Below are 19,871 nucleotides of genomic sequence, written 5' to 3'. Positions count from 1 at the left end.
GCTAATTAAGGATATTTAATTATACCCTCCGAAACTGTCTCTTTGCTCTTTTTCTTTCAATCCACTCCATTTATCATCTGCAGGGCATTCCTATCTCCCCTTTTAGTCCCAAGTGTTTCTAAATCCTCATTTCTTCAGGTATCATCAGTCTAAATAATCCTGGATAATTGACAACTTTGTCAATAACTGGCAGCAGCAATTCAGCAGAAAGCGCAGTTTAATATCTTCCAGCTTCCAGGAAGATAAATACACCTGATTTTCCTGCTCAGTACTTCACATCTCATTCTTGTTTCCCCTCTCACAATGTTTATTTGCATGTGTAAAACTTGAACCAGCTGAGTTTTTGAAATTGTTTCTGCATTACTTCTACCTACTGTATTCCCCTCTTAATGTTTCAGTCTTTGACTTGGGAGGATGATTCATGGCCATACTGATGGGTTTAAAAATGGGCTCCCATCTCCTTTGGGGACCACAATGCTTTATCCTCCTGTAAAAGCTGTCCTGGTTGTAACTCTAGGAAGGGGCTGTACTTGAGGCAAAGTGTTCTTAAAGCAACTGAGGCGCAATAAAAAAGCTGCTGAAGAAATTAAATGCTTGCCTGAAAGGAGTCTGGTACTTCTCTGGGGTTTGGGACTTTGTTACTTCCTGATCCCTTACATATTGGCTTCTCAGTAATTGTTACTGAGCTGTGATAAATTTCCTTTCATCTATAAATGGTGCATTTATTTGTTTTTCAAGAGCTAGGGAAGTTAGAGTGATGAAGTATCCACTGTGCCATCTCTTACTACAGCCTGAGGGTAAGTTTTTGGAATATTGTATAAATAACATTCTGAATTTCCAAATCTGAAGTATGGCAGGTGAAAAGTGAAATATATTGAGTATGAGTTCAGCAGTTGGTCACTATAGAAACGTACCATAAAGAGAGCAGTTAGCCATGGACCCAAGGAAAGAGGAACAAACAAAAGAGGGTCAAAGCTTCATTTCATGCTGCTCAGATAAAGCAGTTGTCTGCCTTAAGAGAACAACCAGAGTTACAAACTGTAATTCTGGGGTGATTGTCATTAAGTTGTTTTTTTCCTAATACCTTGTAGGTGTGCAGGGCATGTGGGAAGGGCTGCAGCAATGCTGTTCCTTTGGACAGCTTTTTGTTGCTGTAATGCTTAGCAAACCACAAGGCACTGAGGCATAATTTATAACAAATTTCAAAGCTCTCAACATGTGTTAGGACATACTTTGTGCCCAGCTGTCTGACAGGGGCATTGCCAAGTTGAATTTTATAAAACAAGCTATTTGTGTGTAACCTTTTTTTTCACCAGGGCTACTTTCCATAGCTTGTCTTAAAATCTATGAAGTTTTTTGCTTCCCTTCTGATGTTCAGAAGGGGTGTGGGGTTACCTTTGATGGAGCTATCAGCACACAGGGTCAGCCCCAGCAGCTGCTTTCCTGCCACATCTGGGTGCTCTTGCAGCCTCTCACCTTCAGTTCTGCTGCTGCTGTTGCAGGGAGGTGCCCTCCAGCAGAACCAGGCTCTCAGAGGTTGTTTCTGCTCCCTGTCACATCAGCATTGTTGCTGATGCTTATCTCCTGAGATGCTACCACATTTCTTTTTCTGTTTTTTGGGCCTGACAGCCCTTAGAGATGCATTCATTGAGGAAGGAGGGAAAAGACTTTGTGATACCATCTTTGCAAGCAGAGGGCAAACCTGTCCCTTCCAGTGAGGCCCTGTGGCAGCCCTTTTGTAGCCTCCTGGCGTTTTCCCTTTAGTGAAATGTCTCCTTTTGTCTCCAGTAAATCGGACAGCAATCAGCCAGCACGTATGTGAGGTCATGTTCCTGCTATGAGGAAAGATTGTTGGTAGCTACTCAGATACACTTCTGAACAGGCAATTTTCTTCAGTTTCTTAACTGCCTTTTTACAATGGAAGTGTAAACTGTTACTAATAAACCTGATAGGTTTATGGGTTTTGAGGAGATTTTTCCTTTTTGTTCGAAAAACCTGATTATGCTCATCACTGACTGAATATAATTGCTAATACATAGAGGGAACCAGCCAGGCAAATTGCACTTGGCTAATTTTACTTAATGAGAATGTCTGATTCTGTTCAGTCACTTCCTCACTGAGTTCAGGTTCAGCTGCTAGAGTAGACCCAGGAGCTTTTTGTTAAATATTTTTAAAGGATGATCAGCTTATAATGATGTTCTCAAAGTCTATGACTTCTGTTTGCCGTGACATATCATCTGGAATAATTTTTTTCCTTTATTTAATACCATGCCAGACAATATTTCTGGCAGAAGATAAATGTGAAAATAGAACATCTGAAAACATTAATTTGAAAATAGCTGTAGTTAAATTGTAGGATGTGAGGCAAGGCCTATCTTTCAGTAGTCAAGTACCTGTGTATGTAAAAGCAGAGAAGGTGTAAGATCTAATTAAAACACTACTGTAGAAATCCTAAATACACAAAAACAAGTAAAGTGACCCTGTCAGAGGAGGTGTTGATACACATTTTATGCACTTAAGGACAAAAAAATGTGCAATACCAGAGCTTGCCATAAGCTCTTCTGCCAGATTTATGGGGCCACCTTTGCAAATCTGAATTTGAAAGGTTTTTTTTTCACTGATCTTGCTGTTAGGTAGGCCTCCACCTGAAACCTATAGAAAACCTTTGGTTTCTCATCTGCATACAATTTCTGCTCACTTCAGTGAACCAACTCCATCTTTTCACCTGGGGAGGAATTTAGTGAAGTGCTCCAGGTTTTACACACTTGGACTTCCAAACTTAAATAAGCAAATCCTGTTAGCTCATTTTCAGGACTTAGAGATTTTCAGGCTGGGTTTTAGGCTTTGCCCTGTGATTATCCAATATTACTGTGATCAGACCATCTGAAGAAACAGACCTTCTTTGTTTTACTCCTGGGTTTATGTAATGGGTTAACGGCTCAAATCAAAAAATAAAGAAAAGGAAACATGATAGGGAGGGATGGAATAATTTTGTTGAAGGGTAGTTTATTGGGCTAGGAGCAATACTTGACTTGTGGACTTTGCAGGCTTGTCCTGCTTGTCCTTCTAAACTCTGCTGGGAAAGAAGATACACAGAATAGAGCGTGTGATAGACTCTTGATGTTTTATAGCACCTCCTCTGCTGTTTAGCACTCAAGTCAGAATGAGGGAAAAAACCTGTCATGTTTTCAAAGACTGTAAATCTAATAATTTGCAATATAAATTTCACAGTTATTTCTTGCTGGCAATCTGTGAATCTAGGTGGTAAAAGGATATTACCTATGGCCCTCTTAGTGTGACTCCTGAGTCCTGCCAATCTGAAATTTTCAAACTGGAAAGGTTCATCTTCTGAAATGCTAGCTTCATGCTGATGTGAAATATAAGAGTATCTATTGATGTGTTTGTTTTGAGAGTTGTGTGGGTTAAAATAAAAATTCAGATGAAAAAGTTGATCAGCTACTCATAAGTAGTTCATCTATCCTGCCTTCCCATCTTAGGTAAACTGATTCTACAAAGGCAGCTACATCTTGCCAATATTTTTTTGTGTTGGTGGCTGAACTTTTACCCCTTGCAGCAAGGGAGGACTAACACTTTGTAATTGCTATGAGAGGCTGGCACATCTCCTTGACACCAGGGTCGGCCAACTGCAGCTCCCAGCTCTTGTCTCATCTACAGAGATTTGTCCAAAGTGTTATCCCCCCAGGTTCAGCTGACACTGAGGTGGGAGCCCTGGGAGCCCAGCCTCCAGCCTTTTGCACCTGGAGGAGCTGCTGCCAGAAATGGCTCTGCAGGGGAAGAGAACTCTGAAAAAATGTTTCAAAATATGAGACAGGCTCTCCTGTGTCGGAAAAGAAAGTATAAAGACATTGATTAAATTTTAACTTGGATAAATTCATGCCCATCATTGGGACCTTTCATCTCTGAAGTTCAGACCTGCCCCTCTGCTGTGTGGATTGTCACTGCTGGAAAAAGTGCAAATACCAAAAGAGGATGACACTTCACAGTTTAAGTGAAATCACTTGAGATTGGTTAAATCAGGTTTTCTGATTAACTGACTCACTTGATAGTGTAGTGCGTGAGAGAGGAATCAAACACTTATTTTCCTTTGCTCTGCTGTCTGTGAGCAGCATCAAGCAGAAGAGACACCCGTCTGTCTTCCAGATTATATGCTTTCTCCACAAAGGAGCCTTTGGTCTACTGCTACATGCTTGTTCAGATTTAGAGGATAAATACAGCCCACAGTTTTAGAGGATAAATAAATCTGTGACTTTTTAGTTGCACCAGAAAAGTGTGACTGGAGGCAGGTTTGGCAGCAGAGAATAAACTATCAAGGCTGTCACAAATGTTGGTTTGGCAGCTGAGGAGATAACTGTATTTAAGGGTTTTAGAGAAGAACTTGTCCTAAACAATAAGGGGTTTGAGCCAATTGTAGAGAGTAGGACAGCTGATTATCCTATATGTCTTATACTAAGTGTTCATTTTCATGAAGGAAATAATCTTTTCAAAAGAAAAATGTCAGACTTCTAAAGTAAGAAAAAAAGAGCATACAAACAAGGTGTACCAACCTCTGTATTTTGCCCCTTCTCTCCAGTCTTTTCTGTTTATAACCTGCAAATTCTCATTCTAGATTAAGTGGGGGTTCTTAGAGGTGCATGTTCTGCTGTTCCTTTGGTAAAGCTCAAAATCTCTTGTTGCCCCAGTAATACAAATAATAATATGAGCATAATCAAGGTTGTATTTGTTTTGTGATTGTTCTGAACACTGGAGAATAACAGTAATTATAATACTATTAAATAGTAATTGAAAAAGATTTAAGGGTGGATCATGAGACTCCTGGAAGAAGATGAAAATCTTACTCAGTTTTCTTCAGTACTGCATTGCATTCCTCTCTTTTATGGCAAAAAGAGGAACCTAAAATGATTTCCAGAGTGCTAGGGGTCAAGAGCACCATGTAAGAGACAGGACTGTGGGGGAAAAACTTAACAGACATTAATTCAGTTTCAGTAATTAGTTTTCTGTAATTTTAACAGTGCAGTAGTGGTCAGAGAGAACTGCATTTAGAGCTCAGAGACAGGAATATAAGTGAGAAGAAAACAATTCTCCCATATACCTCTATACATCTGACCATGCAATCTGATTGCTTTGTAAATCTGCAGCCGGTGTTTTCTTGGAGTGTGTGGATGTGAAAGCAGTATGTGACATGGCTCTGTGACCCACCTCTTTGCTCCAAGAAACAGTACTCATTCCCTACATCGTGATTTGTACAAGGCAGTGTAACATGCTATTTGTCTCCAGTCTTCTTTCATAATGTGTTCACAGTGTAAAGCTCCTTGTCACGTGCTTGAAACCTCGTGTAATCCAAGGGATAAGGACATTGTCCATCTGGAAGCCAGGTAATAGAATTTTGTGATAACTCTTGGTGGCAGGGTCCCTCAGGGCCAGAGGTGTCTGTGTAGGTCTGTTCTTTGCATGTGGGATAGACCAGCTCCAAGGAGCTTTGCAGCAGCTATGACACTATTGCCTTGCCTTTGCTTTGGAATGAGTATGCACAAAAGAAATCTGTTTTTCCCTGAAACAGTTTAGTCTGTCTGGTTTGTCGTGTGTGAGCCACAATGTGTACATTGGGCCCTGATTATACAGTGTCTCTGTGGCTGTTGCAGTGTTGACTGTGATCATTTGTGAGGGAGAGATGATGTACATGACCCTGGTTAATGATCCTCTTACACACAGTCCAAACTGGAGGACAGCATCCAAGGAGGAGGACAGGCTGTGCATGATAAATACATCTCCCACTGCACAGTCAGAGTAGGCTCATCACAAATGTGAAAAATAGAACCTCATTTTCCATGAGCTTTTCATTTTCTTATTAATATACCTTTCACAGAGGAAAAAAATGTTTTTTGTCAAAATCATTACTATTCAAAGCCATATAAATTTGAAAGCTCTTAGAAAGTTACAAATCTGAATTAAAATACCCATTTTAGTTGCTTCTTCCGTATACAATCTTTGGTTTTATTCCTTTATTTCCTTCTGTGTATAGTGAAGTTTCCTGACAAAGAGTCAATGAAAAAGATTTATAAACTGAGTTTAGTGCTATCATGTTCTGGCTTGTATCAGTATTCAGGATGTATTGTTTATCCTAGTCTGAAGTGATGTGTTAATTTGACTTGGAAATAGAGTAAGATGTGGACACAGAGCAAACAATTTAACGAATTAAATAAAATCCTAGCTACAGATCAGTGACTCTGCTATTGTATTTTGCTAGTTAAAGCAGAAGGCCCTGCTGTTACTGTATGGGAATCTGCAGTTTGTCAGCTGCTGGCAGATCATCAGCCCTGTGACCAGAGTGTGCAGGGCCCCGCTCTGCCTGCAGGCTGGCAGTGTCACAGGGACACCGGGGCACCGGGAGCGGCAGCCCCAGCGAGGCGCTGCCCCGCGCCGCTTGCGGTGCAGATGTTGCACACACGAGATCCTTCATGCCTTATAACATTTGTCTGGGCTCTCAGCATGCTGCAGTGGACTGACTACTCCTATGTATTTATGTCTGTTATGCTCATAGGAAAAAATGTGGTTTATTTAGCAGCTTAATCCATAGGAATTCAAATAAATTCTGCTCTTTGACCCATTCTTGTTTTCAAGTCTGGAGCGTTCTCCACCCTGTCTGTATTTACCCAGGCAATTCCCATTGAGGTGTCAGTGATTTTTATTACCTACAGTAATTTTCTTAGTTTCAAAAGCTGAGAGGAGGTTATTAAACAGAGGCACTCTTGTGTAATTTACTGAGATTGTCATATTAAACTCATCGTGTCTCTTACAAGCAATGTGCTCCGTAGAGATGTTGGTAGGTGCTGTAAGGATCCTGAACTCAGCTGGGATCTCTGAATAACCTGCTTTTATCCCAAGTGGCACAGACAAAAATACTACAAAGTCACTGCCACGCACTGTTCCACAACAAAGCTGTCCCAAAATAACCAATCCATAGCTGATGATAAACAGTGTAGTGGGTGGACAGCTCTCAGGCTTAAGGTATTTTTGAGAGAAGGAAGTGGCAATGAGCTCCAGGGGTTCAAAGAGCAGCTTTCAGAGGGAGTACTGGAAGTTTCTATACTAGTAGTAGAAAAAGGGGAAGAATCTGAGGAGGTTTTCTGAGCCACGTCCTGGGTGGCATGGTTAGGGACAGGTTTCCACCTTTTCAAACGCAGTACGGGAGGTGTGGTGAAAGAGACAGGAGCTGTTCATCAGCCCCTGTTCCTGGCACGGCCGTGTGCATTATGTGCAGCAAAAGTGGAGTTCAGCCAGAGAGCAGCTGAGTGTGTGGACAGCTTTGAATCCAAAGGCACGACAGGACCTGCTGGGATGTCTAGGATCCTCCCCCAGAGCATTAATGAGAAATAGATGCCATATGGAGGAATTCTCTTGCCAACGGTCTGTGATGCCATCTTTGTCTTCCAGTTCTCATCAATTACAAATGACTTGTAAATAGATTTTTGTTTTACCTTCAGTTATATGGTTTCCTCTTCTCAGCTACTAAGGACACTGACCTTTCAGTAGACTCTTCTAGAATTAAACTTTATTTCTGATAAGAGACTTTTTTTGCAATAGCTGATCTATCATTCTTTTTGTTCACCAGTACATCCCCTCTTCCATCATAGCTGGCTCATCCATTCCTCCCCTTACCACTGTATTTTCTTTTCCTGTAGGTGCAAAGAACAACTTTATCTTTAATGTTTTTTTGAAACTCAGATGTTTAATGATGTAATTTTAGTTGTTTGCATTAACATTTTTGCATCTCCTTGTTTTTTTTTAAAAAGCAAGTACTGTAATACTTCTAAGGCTGGAATTTTGCTTACCCTTGTATGACTGTATGGTGTGTGTGAGAATGTTTATAAAATCAATTAAATATACATGAATAGCACATTCAATACAGTAACTGTCACAAGTTTTATTGATGTGAAATCTAGTTTGAGTAGATTGTCCCTTTGTTTTTAATCACCTTTTTATAATTCAGTTTTTAATCACTTCTATGTAGTTCAGTGTTGGACTACCCACACCTCTTAGCTATGATGAGGCTGTCTTTATGCCATTTAGATTTTTAAGGCTTTTTCTACTATACCCATAGTATTAGAATCTCTTAGTGTTTACTGCAGGACTAGCTTTGAGAGCTTCCTAGGCTTCAGAATCCCAGCTATTTAACTATGGAGTGACATAAAGACACTGCTTAAAACAAGTCACTGCCTTCCTAGTATCTTTGGGTTTAGTTAAAAAATATTTTAAAATCAACAAAGAAATTAATTTCTTCACCAGAATGTTTCTAATACATTGTGTTGCAACCTACAGACCCCAGCTGAGATTTATACACCATACCTAAGCTTTACATGGAGTAGCTGCTGCCTGGTAGGTTTTGTAGCCAAAATGCAGAGCACAGAAGAGGAAAACAGGGCAGAGAACCACAGTTTTACAGATGGAAGCTGAGACACAAAAGCATTAAATGTGATTTGTAGCTGAGCATGTAACACACATGTCTGGTTCTATTTTTGAAAACATCCTTTTCACTTTCTTTTTAGTTCTGGAAGAATGACTGGAACTGTGGCAAAATTGTCTTTTTAGAATTTTAAAGTAGCTTTCAGAGTTCTTGTCTTCAGAAGTGCTCAGAATATGAGAAACTAGTAAAAGAGCTGTATCTGAAATAAGTGGCCTGGTGCCAGGAAGTGGCAAGGATAGGAAGGCAAGAGTAAAAACAGTATCAGGTTTTAAAAAACATTTTTAGGTCAGTAGTAAGAATATGTTCAGTGCAGCTGTGGAGAGAAGGAAGATTAGGCTTAGCCTTTATTATCTAGCACTAAATCCATTTTGTCTCTAAAAACTAAAATCCTACTGGGTGGGGTCTAAAGAGCTTCTTCAATTGGATTTGCCCAGACTGCAGGATATGTAATAAACAGTGATTTGTTTATTGTCTCTTGCATCTGTCCACCTGACTTAAGGACTTAAGCCTGCCAGTGTAATGAGGCAGCTGCTTAACTGCTTCCAGATTCTGCATTCTGCCAGCTTGTTCTATGATGGGGAGGTCCCTGGAGTCTGTGGAGGGAGGAATTTGTTTTGTTGTTGGGTTTTTTTGTTGGGTTTTTTTTTTAATTTGGTTGGATTTTATTTTTTTTCCCACCCTCCAGGCTGTGATGTGGCCATAAAGTCAATTGATGACCAGTAGTCAAGTCTGAACACTTACTCTCCTTTGCAGGACACGTGGGGAGACAGCCATGAAGGAATCCTTTAGCTCAGCCATGCTCCTTCCCTTCATTGCCAGCACTCCCACAACACCTCTCCACTCCCTTTTTCTCTTAGAACATAAAAATAAATTACTCCTTCTGATGGAAGTATCCCCTGAGCAGCAAGCCTGGAGAAAAGGATTTGCCCATGCTAGCAATATAAGGTAAAGCTCCTTTTCATTCTCACAGGAGTTTAGCTGGGGTTTAGAGGAGCACATGTGTACCCCAGGCTTGATGCTCCCTCAGCTCACTGCAGAGCTTGTGTTTCAAGTGTGTGGCTTGTAAATGAGTAATATGAGCTTGATCTGAGGAGAATGTGTGTCCCCACAGAGCTCTTGCACTAAACAGATCTAAACTCCAGAGCTTTTCTATGCTGTGTTTAAATGCTCATACCATTAAAACCACTGAAGCAGTATTCTTAAATGTACTTAGTTTAGGTCTCAGTGGCATTCATAAATCAAGATGACATGATGACTGAAAACCAGGCCTTTGCTGTGGGAAAAATAATTTTCTTGATATGTAAAAAAGAATATGTAATCATTTGGGGCTGGTTGCTTTTGGCAATTATCACTGTAATTTTATTTTTCTTAAGCACACTTTCAATAGAAAAATATGTAATTTCAAGGATTTCTTCAAAGACAAACTTCAGGCATGACTTTGGACAAAAAGCATTCACTCTCTGATTGTGCTAAACCTGGCCAAAAGCTGTGTGAAATGCCTTACAATATAGTTGGGCTTTTAACTTTCACCTCAGCAGTACTTTTATTAATGAAGCAAAGTTTGAATTATACAACATACAACAAAACCCCCCAAAATAAAAGGGAGCCCATACTTCAGGGGAAAAAGCCAGCTGTTGAAGTATGATTTGATTTTAAAAAGGCATCTCTCTGTTAGGATAAAGACAACATTAATTAGTTGTCATGCTAGTCACAAATAACACAGAAGCTAGGCACTGAGGATGGTGACAGGATTTCTTCTGTTGTGTGTTTATTAGACTTGGAGTAAAACGTAGGCATTAGCAACTTCCACCATCTCTTGTAGTAAATGTGCATTTTAGCAGGGCAGGGTACTTAGGGGTGAGCTGTACAGAAATAACACTTTGGTGTTGCTGTTTCACACAAGCAAATGAGGACTGACAGCCACTAAGTGCAGTCCAGGCTTTCTGAAGAGAAATATAGGCCATGGTAAACACAAAAATACATTCCAGCCTGCAGGGCCTAATCAACAAATAAACTCTTGAGAGGCAAGATTATTGTGCACCACCACAGCACAGTTGCCATTGACTCTCCTGGCAGTGCTGGAGCCACTGGACTCGGTTTTGATCTCCAGGTTTACCTCTGTGTGTCTGGAATCAGGCTGCATTTTTCCTAGGTGCTTTCAGGGAAACCTGATCTGCCCTATAATCTTGCTTAGCTTCTGGGCATTAGAGCATCAGCACTGTGCATAATTCAGCAGGGTTATGTAGCTCTCTTCTAACATTCAGGGACAGATTATAGCAATTTTTCCTGATTGGTAAATGAAAGACAAAGGAGATGTAGTTTTGCCAAACTGCTCCCTAGGTGGTCAGCACCTGAAGGAGGGAGCAGTCCTGTTTTCCCTTCCTTCTTGCTTGATGCTCATGCTCCTCTTGTTTGAGCATTAGAGAAGGTGTGACAGCACAGTTGGATCAGCCAGAAAAATTCCCCAGTGTTGTGTAATTCGGAGATTTCTGTTTTACCCAAGGAATAGGGGTGGTGGCAGATAAAACCTTGTCTTTAATTTGATAGAAAAAGCTTTTCCCTTCCAACATCTCAGTATGAAGCAAATGTGGACATGTTCTTAGTTAAGCAGATTATTTATTAGCAAATTAATAGTATGAGTTTAAATATATTCAAATGTATAACTGCTGCAATATATTAAAATATATTTAAACAGTAGATCAAATATCTTCCTTGTTCCAGGAGTTGAATGTTGATTATATTTATACTGCAAATGGCATTTGTCTACCCAGTCTGAAATCTCTACTAGAGCTTCTTGAAAGTAGTTCAGCTTCTAACTAACCTTTCAAAGCACATCTGCACAGTTCTGTTCCCAGCTGCACAGACAGAATAAAATAGAGGTTGCATAGCACTGAAAACTTGTAAAACTGGATCTCACAAATCACAGTGAGATTTTTTAATTTTTTTTTTTTTACTGTGCATGTTCTTTTGCATTCGAGTTTCTAGGGGCTTAGCTGTGATTTTTAAAGCCTTTATCATTTTTTTTTAAATGCTAGTCAAGAAATTGTACAAAAGCTATTGATTTTTCTTAGTTATTTGCCACAGTACCTGTAATTTAGCATGATTATTCTTTGGTATCAATTAACAAGCCATGCAAAATCACTGTATGTGTTCAGGAATGGATTTAGAAGTGCTGCAAAGCCCTATTCAGACCTTTGCATTCACACTCCTGGTAACATGGCAGTTATTTTTTAATACATAACACTTACCTTTGTTTTATTCATGATAATAATGATGTCTGAGCAAATGTCAGATGGAAGAGATCTCCTAAAGTCAGATTCCAGACACTGAATTTTAATGTTTACTCTGCAATCTCCAGCATAGTTAAAGCAAACAATTTCTGTAGTGCTTGAAGTTGCAAATATTAAAGTTACTCAGCTTCAGTTTTATCACCTGTAACACATTGTAATGCAGCAACTGTAATTGCAGGCAATACTCAGCTGGTTTTGTTTAGCTTGACAGAGACAGTAAACTGGACTTTATCATAAATACAATTAATCTAAGTGGAAAATTAGGTACTACATTTTGAATTTTATTTATCTTTCTGTCTGGTGCATGTATTTCGCAATGTATTCCTCTCTCCCCACCTCCCCAAATTAGACCCTTGCAATCATTGTTCCAAGGAAAAGTTTTGTAAATAATACAAACCTTTAAGGTTGAATTGAGAGCTCTGCTGGTAAGGCATGTGGGAATCATCAATATAAAAACACAATCTGGGAAGTCACACCGGCCTGTCTCTCTCCTGATCTCAATCAAGGAACTCAGAATAAGAGAGCCAAGACCAGGAAATGTGTGATTCTGTTTCATAACTTCCACCTAGACCATCCTCATCTATCTGCTTCTACAGTTCACCCACAATGCTGAAAATTGGATTTGCCATTTTCTGGAATACTACACCCCCTGGCATTTTTTTGGCATGCTTTGCCGCACAGCCAGCAAAGTGGGATTCATGATGCTGTCATGAAGACAGGGAGAGAGCTGGAAAATAATTTGGGGAGACCTTAGAGCACCTTCCTCAGAAGAGGTGATCTTTTCTTCCTAAGAGAATTTAGAGTACCTCCAGGGGCTGCTGGAGAGGGACTTTAACAAAGACATGTAGTGACAGGACAATGGGGAGTGGCTTCAAACTGAAAGAGGGCAGCTTTAGATGATACTGGGAAGAAATTCTTTCCTGCAAGGGTGGTGAGAAATTGGCACACATTGCCCAGAGAAACTGTGGATGCCCCATCCCTGGAAGTGTTCAAGGCCAGGTTGGATGGGACTTTGAGCAACCTGTCGAGGGGAAGATATGGCAGGGGTTGAAACTAAATGATCTTTGAGATCCCTTCCCACCCAAACCTTTCCAGGACTATTTATTCACTAGCTGAAAGATAATTAAAATAATAAAATAGTCATTGAGCTTGAAGAAAGAACAGATCTGTTTCATCTGTTGCCTTTCTGCTGGGTTTCATTTTAACCTGAGCTGCTACTCCAGATGGTGTGGAAGAAGAACATCCTGGCACAGCCTGACTTCCGTGGCATAGCTGGCAGTATCAGGCTCTTTGCAGGAAGAGATGCACTCCCTTCTTGGAGGGGGAGCCTGGGGTATTTGGCACTTTGCACATGATTCTGAATTAAATGGGAATTTCACCAAGGGTCCTAACTTGCAGGCTCTCTACAGAGCAGACGTAAGAATTTTCGTGATCTTGGATCTCCCTTTGTCAAGGCTACACTGTATTAATGAGGGTTCAAAGGAGTGCATTTCATCCACTAGGACTCCTTAGAGGAAAAACCTCTGGTGAATAGATTTCTGTCTTAATTTCTGTCTGAAATACTTCAGGGAGCAGGAGATTAAGTCCTGTACCAGAGCTAACAGCATTTTATGAAAACCAGAAAACAAATACTTAGCAGGCAGGCGAAGACACTTGCGTACCACAGCCTATGTAAAAGCTACATACAGTGACTATTTCTGTGTAAACACACCCTTTAGCTCTTAAAAGCATCTGATGAGCTGGGGGGACTCTGCTTTTGACTTCTGTACTTTGTCTTTAAATCAAGATGCACTAATTTGCACTCCTTATCACATAATGCCATGACTTTTACAGCAGTCAGCAGGGATGGGGCGGTTTCTGCACAGCAGCTGAAGAAAATGTCAAGTACAAAGACACACACTGCTCCCTTGATACAAATTAGCTGATCACCTAAATGGGGAAACAGGGAACTCTGACCCTATTAGAGCAAAATGTGGATAGTGGATTAACACTCCAGACTTCTAATTAATCACAATGTGTCTTATCCTTCTGATTGCAGCTGAGTAGGCCATTCTTTGAACTTAAGACCACAGCTGTCCAGTGTTAGCACTTAGCTGTCAGTGCAGCTCCTTGTTCAGCTGTTAGCTGAGGAGACAATGTTGCAGTCCTGAATGTCTCAAAAGTAGGTTACAGAAATACTCAGAAACATCCTCACATGTGAACTATGCTTTTATTGTGTGAATACTTAAAAAACCCCATAAATCTTAAATTCTAAGAACTGAGTAACACTTTGCACTGTTTATGCTATTTTCCCATACAGAAAAAAGTACAGACCAGTACTGATCATAGTTCTTTTTTTCTATAACCTGCACAAAGTATTCCATACAAACTACAGTAGCATTGAAGTTTTACAGCTTTACTGAAATGGGAATTCCAAAATTTATTACGCACACACTGAATTTATTTGAAAATGACACAGACTAATCCAAGTTTGATATTATTTCTCAGGTAAAACTTATATATCACTGAACCGCTACAAGAAGATACATATTTAACTACTTATTCTTCATCCAACTTTTAGACCACGTTTTAAGAATACTGCAATTGCATTGAAGCCATTGAGTCAACAGACACTATGCCAACCCCACAAAATATTTCATTAATAGGATCTCTCTTCTCAGTTTTAAGGCATCTGAAATTCAAACCAAACTGAGCTTCTCACTGTCAAAAGCCAAACTAATAAATTCTCTTCACACAGTATGTTAGTTTCAAAAAGAGCTATCTTAAGGCAATATGCCACTGCTACAGGCTGCATACAAACCACAGCTATCCTGTCCTTTCCTCACCTGTTTTGGTTTCTAAAATGTAACAAAGAAATCTCAGTGATGGAAGAAAAAACGTGCACAATACATATTCAGACAAAAGAAAGAGTTAAAAATTTAATCTAAAATCTACAGACTCTAAACAAACCCCATATAATACGCTTTTACTATTCATAAAAGGAGTTCCTTTTTCATTTCACACTACAGAAAAACAGCACTGCACTGTAACACTGATCCTTCAGTTATCTATAAAACAGTGGAAAAAATAAGAAAACTAAAATCTAACTGAATTTGTTACATAGCATCATTGGACTTTGAACCTACAAGGATTTCAGTAGGGATGGTAACGAGGCCCTGGGTTGTAGGAGTTGTAGCCATACTGTCCGTAGTGGGATGAGTAGGACTGTCCTTGTCTGTGCTGCTGGTAGTTGTTACCCCAGCCTCTATCTGGCCTCTGATTAGATCTGTAGTCACCTTGCCAGTTGTATCTGTCCCCTCTAAAGTATCTGCCATCTTGGAACCTGCAATGAGAAGATAGATCAAAGTCTGACATAAATTATATCAAGAGCCATGAAGTTTTTAAGAACATCTTAAACTATCACCTGTTTTTAATCTGTGATTCTGTGTTTTACTTAATGACAAGCTTCAAAGGTGAGAAAAAGTTACAATGTTGTCCTCCTTTTCTTCCTTATCTAAAATCCTATTTAGATATTTAGCTAAGGAGTTTTTCCAGTTGTTGGCTGGACTGAGTTTAACTACTTTATATTAAAGGCTGATGTTAGTATTCCCAAATGTACTATATGCTGTAATTGTTGTCTTTCAGTCCCTCAAAAATCTCTCCAAAATTCAGTAAAAAGCTGCAATTGCATCTTGAAGAAAAAGTCAAAGTATTTTGCTTTGGCAGGTAACAATGTACTTGCCAGACAGATTGGATGATTGATTTTACAGTCACTTCTACTGAATAAAAGAATTACAGGCTAATCTTGAAAAATATAGCAAATATTTAGCTTACAAATGAAATGCTTTCTGGACAGCTAGTAACAGATAATCACACTAGCAGCTTGTTCCTTTGCACATCTTCCTGCCAGTTATCATCCAACATAAGATAGGCTGCTTAGTTTTGCAGAAGTCTCATCTTTCCCCTCAGGAAAAATGTTTCTGGCTGAGCAATAACAAACTCCAGGGCAATGGGTTCAGTGGTTCCAGCTCATTCTTTACTAAAAAACAAATAATTTAGTTCTTTTATATACAATGCAAAAACTTTCCCAGTCAATACAGGGAAAATGTAAAACCTCATTACTTTTCAGAGAAGACTATATTTCCTCTTAAACACAGTAACCTACAGAGTAACAAGGAAATACTTCAATGAACAGAATAGACTCCCAGACTTCTTCTGAAATCAATTGTCATTTAAGTCTGTTTGTGAAATGACCACAATTAAAAAGAAAAACCAGTACCGATCTCTGTTTCTCTGGTTGCCACCAGATCTGTTTCTCCATTCTTCAACTATAGGAGGAGGATCTGCAGGGCGTTTTAGATACTCTTGGTATTCTTCATCATCCGACGTGAACCGATGAGCAAACATCATCTCATAATTTGGGGGCATGTCAGCCAAGGAAGTCATTCTGAAAACTTGAAACATGAACACAACAAAAATGGCTTTAGCAATGTATACTGACTCTCATTGTAATAACTACCAAAATCCATGTAGTGGAAACAAAGGACAAGGAAAAGTCACACTCAGATTAACACAACTGTTGGGTTTTGGGAAGACAGCATAGATGCCTCACAGAAAAGAGTACTTTAGAACATGCTCTCCATCTACTCCTAACACTAACTTTTGACAGGAAAACAATTCCTACAATCAACTTCTAAAGTTTGCTAAGGCAGAATATCATGCAAAGCCTACAGATACACATAACCAAAAAGATGGACAAAATAATCAGATTTATTCACAGTAATTTATGTGTTAATAACTTGATTCAGGGAAAGGTCAGCACCTAAGAGGATGATAAATTACCTCATAATATGCCTATCTGATGGGATTTGTGTCCAAGGCCTTCTTTCCTTATTTTTGTACATATGCATTTGCCATTCATATGCTGGAGTTACCTGGTACTGTCCATCAGCAAAATCTGCTCTTAATAGTGAACCAGAAAAGCTCTAAATCCGCGGTTTTAATGAGCCCCACATAATTTAGAGCATTTACACTATCTGGCTCTGGACTCCCAGAATAAGCTCTTCTGCTGTCTCCCAAAGATTTGCTCGCAGGACCTAGAGCTAAAATATACAAAATACACACCCTCAATGACCAAGCCCAGCGTGGGGCTTCTGCCCGCTGTACCCGTGAGCAGCCTGGGCCTCGGCTCAGCGGGGTGCTCCCGGGGAACCCCTGAGCAGCCTGGGCCTCGGCTCAGCGGGGTGCTCCCGGGGAATCCCTGAGCAGCCTGGGCCTCGGCTCAGCGGGGTGCTCCCGGGGAACCCCTGAGCAGCCTGGGCCTCGGCTCAGCGGGGTGCTCCCGGGGAACCCCTGAGCAGCCTGGGCCTCGGCTCAGCGGGGTGCTCCCGGGGAGTCCCGCAGTCCTGGCCTCGGCTCAGCGGGGTGCTCCCGGGGAGTCCCGCAGTGCTCCTGCGGCCCCGCTCCCCTGCAGCAGCCTCAGCCATCGCTGCCTGCTGCCTCAGAGCTCTGCGCAGCCTTCCCCCGCCGGTGTGCGACAGCGCACACCTCCCTGAGGCAGGTGTAGGAGTTATTCCTGCAGGAGCAACTCATCCTCCTTTCCTCTGCCAGGAGCTAACCTCGTTAGTTTTTTATTACGGGCTATCTCCAAGGAACTTCGCTCCTCAAGCCTACGGCAGCCGGGGTGAGGGCGGCGGGGGTAGCATTGCCCTGGGGACCCACCGCTACAGCTTCCCCGGAGCAGCTGGAGGTGCTCCCCTCCATAAATAACAGTTTATCCTGTTAATATCATCTTCATCCCGCGGGGGCCCGTACCGGGGACACCCGGCACTCTCCTGCACCCAAGGCCAAACAGAGCGCGACGGAGGGGGCTGGCTGCCCCAGGGCGGCTCCGCCGGAGCCCCCTCCCCTCACAGCGGGCCGAACTGAGCTGAGGGAGGACGCGGCAGTCGCTCCCGCTCCCTCCTCCCTCACAGCCTCCTTCCCTCCCCCGCATCAGCCCCGCCGCCCCTCACCGCACCTCAGCCGCCGGAGCCGCCGCCGCGATCCCGCCTCTTCCGGGCCGGGCCCCGCCGCTTCCCGCGCCGGGGCGGGACGGGGCACACCGGGGCTGGATGGGGCATACCAGGGCGGGACACGGGACACCGGGGCTGGACGGGGCACACCGGGGCTGGATGGGGCACACCGGGGCGGGACACGGGACACCGGGGCTGGACGGGGCACACCGGGGTTGGATGGGGCACACCGGGGCGGGACACGGGACACCGGGGCTGGACGGGGCACGCCGGGGCGGGCGTGGCGGGCAGGGGTGGAAGCAGCGGTTCCCTGCGGTCAGGGTTGGACGCCAAGCGCGTTGGCAGGAGCAGTACTGATTGAGGCTTACGTGGCGCTGTCCTTCGCTGCCACGCGGGTTTGAGGAGGTGACACCTGAAATGTTTTCACCGAAAGGTGTAAATGAAAACAGGTGAAGTCAGCATGGCGTCCGTGGCGTCTGTAATGCCATTTAAGTGTATTTCTGGTATAAAAAAAGCTTCGGGATGTGTTGACTGCTGCGTGAGGAAGGTAAAATGACGCGAAGCTTTTTGGCAGGCAAATAACTCCGTGTAAACCAAAATAATTCTGTGGTGGCACCTGCACCAGCAATATATTCACCCAGTGCTGCAGATAGCGGTCACTCTTGTCACCCTTCATACAGATGAAGTTATGTGTGAGCCTCAGAACTTCAGGCTTGTCACCTTTAATACGGGTGAGGATAGGGCTGGGGGCATCAAGACCTTCCCGCAGCAGAAGTGGTGTCGGTGCTCCTGGTCCCCAGTTTGCCTTGTTCCCGCAGCGCCCATGGCTTTGCAGTGCTGACTAATTTCCACAACACTTAGGCCAATGATGTTTAAACGGTCTCTTGTGCTGTGTGTAAGAAATGGTTTTTTTATAGGACCCTTTCAGAAAGCAATGTTTTTTTGCAAGCTCTGCTAGAGATTCTATTGCTCGCAGGCACTAGCAAAGCGTAGAGACTAATAATGAGGTAGATCACTTGAAACAAAATACCCCAGCAACAGCAATAGCAGTAACCAACTCTCTAAAATTATTAGAACGAATAAGTGCCTTTTGTTTGATAAAACCAGCAATAATTACAATCTGCTCTCCTGTGAGAGTTTCAGCAGGGCTGTATTGTCACTTGCAGAACAGGAGATGATGACCTCAATCCAAAAAGCATAATGCAAACACCTTAGCCTGGACAGCTAGTTCTAAACCAATCAAATTGTCATTAAGGCTGAAAAATAATATCTTTTCACTTAAGTTTTCCCCTTATAATCTCTCTCCTACTGACTGCCTCTTTGAAATGGACAGAAGTAAGTAGGATTTTATTTCTTCTCCAGACATGTTTCATTTTGATCACTGGATATTACAGTTTCAGGTGTATCTACAGAGGATTTCATGCATAAAGTTAAGGAGATGATTCTTAATAAAAGGTACACACTTCTTTATTTCTGATGTTCTAGTCTGCTGTTTCATGGGTGACATTTTTCATTAAAAGATCAAATTTAATATTAAACCTTTAATTATAGACTCAAGTCATCCATACATGTACATAATTTAGGCATAAATATAAGTTTTGTTGAAGGCATGGGCCCTTTGTAATCCTATAAGGAGTATATTTCACAAATTACAGTATTTGAAAGATGCTCTCATCAGCATATTTTGCATAGAAAAACACTTGCAGGGAATGGCTAAACCAGAGTGGCACACAATTATATATAATATAATACATGATACTTTTGCTTTAGTTCTTTTTTGTTACATGTCTCTATGGCTGCTTTGGGTCATATCAAGAAGGAGATCATGATCCAAGCAAAATCCTAAGATTTCTCATAGAGGTTATTCTGAAATTCAAACTGCATATATAAAACCTGAAGTGACAGATGATTTTTAAAGGAATAAAGGCACTCAGAAATGAGTACTGTCACCGAGTAGAACTTTCAACACCCACTAAATGCCTCACATAGCACATACCTACAGGCTAGGTGCCTGAGTGCTTAAAAGGTCAAGCTCCAAGTGTTGTCAAGACAGAGAAATTGATAATCCACTCTTGCAATCTTTCTGCTCACTTCAAGGCTCTCTGG

The 19,871-nt window shown here is 41.6% G+C and overlaps 1 protein-coding gene across 4 annotated transcripts; it reads right to left on the bottom strand.

Annotated features, from left to right (window-relative positions):
* Positions 1 to 13,964: 13,964 nt before the first annotated feature.
* RAMAC (RNA guanine-7 methyltransferase activating subunit) lies at positions 13,965 to 17,912 on the bottom strand. Of its 4 annotated transcripts, none has more exons than XM_059858458.1 (3): positions 17,766 to 17,912; positions 16,031 to 16,205; positions 13,965 to 15,094 (listed from the first exon to the last, which is right to left on the bottom strand). In XM_059858458.1, the coding sequence occupies exons 2-3, from the start codon at positions 16,195 to 16,197 to the stop codon at positions 14,905 to 14,907; spliced, it is 357 nt and encodes a 118-aa protein (XP_059714441.1). In that variant the 5' UTR covers positions 16,198 to 16,205; positions 17,766 to 17,912; the 3' UTR covers positions 13,965 to 14,904. The 4 variants fall into 4 exon arrangements, with proteins under 4 accessions (XP_059714441.1, XP_059714442.1, XP_059714443.1 ...); XM_059858459.1 differs by having other exon boundaries at positions 17,771 to 17,901; XM_059858460.1 differs by lacking the exon at positions 17,766 to 17,912 and adding an exon at positions 17,370 to 17,510.
* Between the last annotated feature and the right edge of the window lie 1,959 nt (positions 17,913 to 19,871).

The sequence above is a fragment of the Haemorhous mexicanus genome, chromosome 13 (assembly GCF_027477595.1).
Source record: "Haemorhous mexicanus isolate bHaeMex1 chromosome 13, bHaeMex1.pri, whole genome shotgun sequence".
NCBI classification, from domain to species: Eukaryota; Metazoa; Chordata; class Aves; order Passeriformes; family Fringillidae; genus Haemorhous; species Haemorhous mexicanus.
The sequence above is the reverse complement of the archived record's forward strand: the minus strand, read 5'-3'. Positions and strand labels throughout refer to the sequence as shown.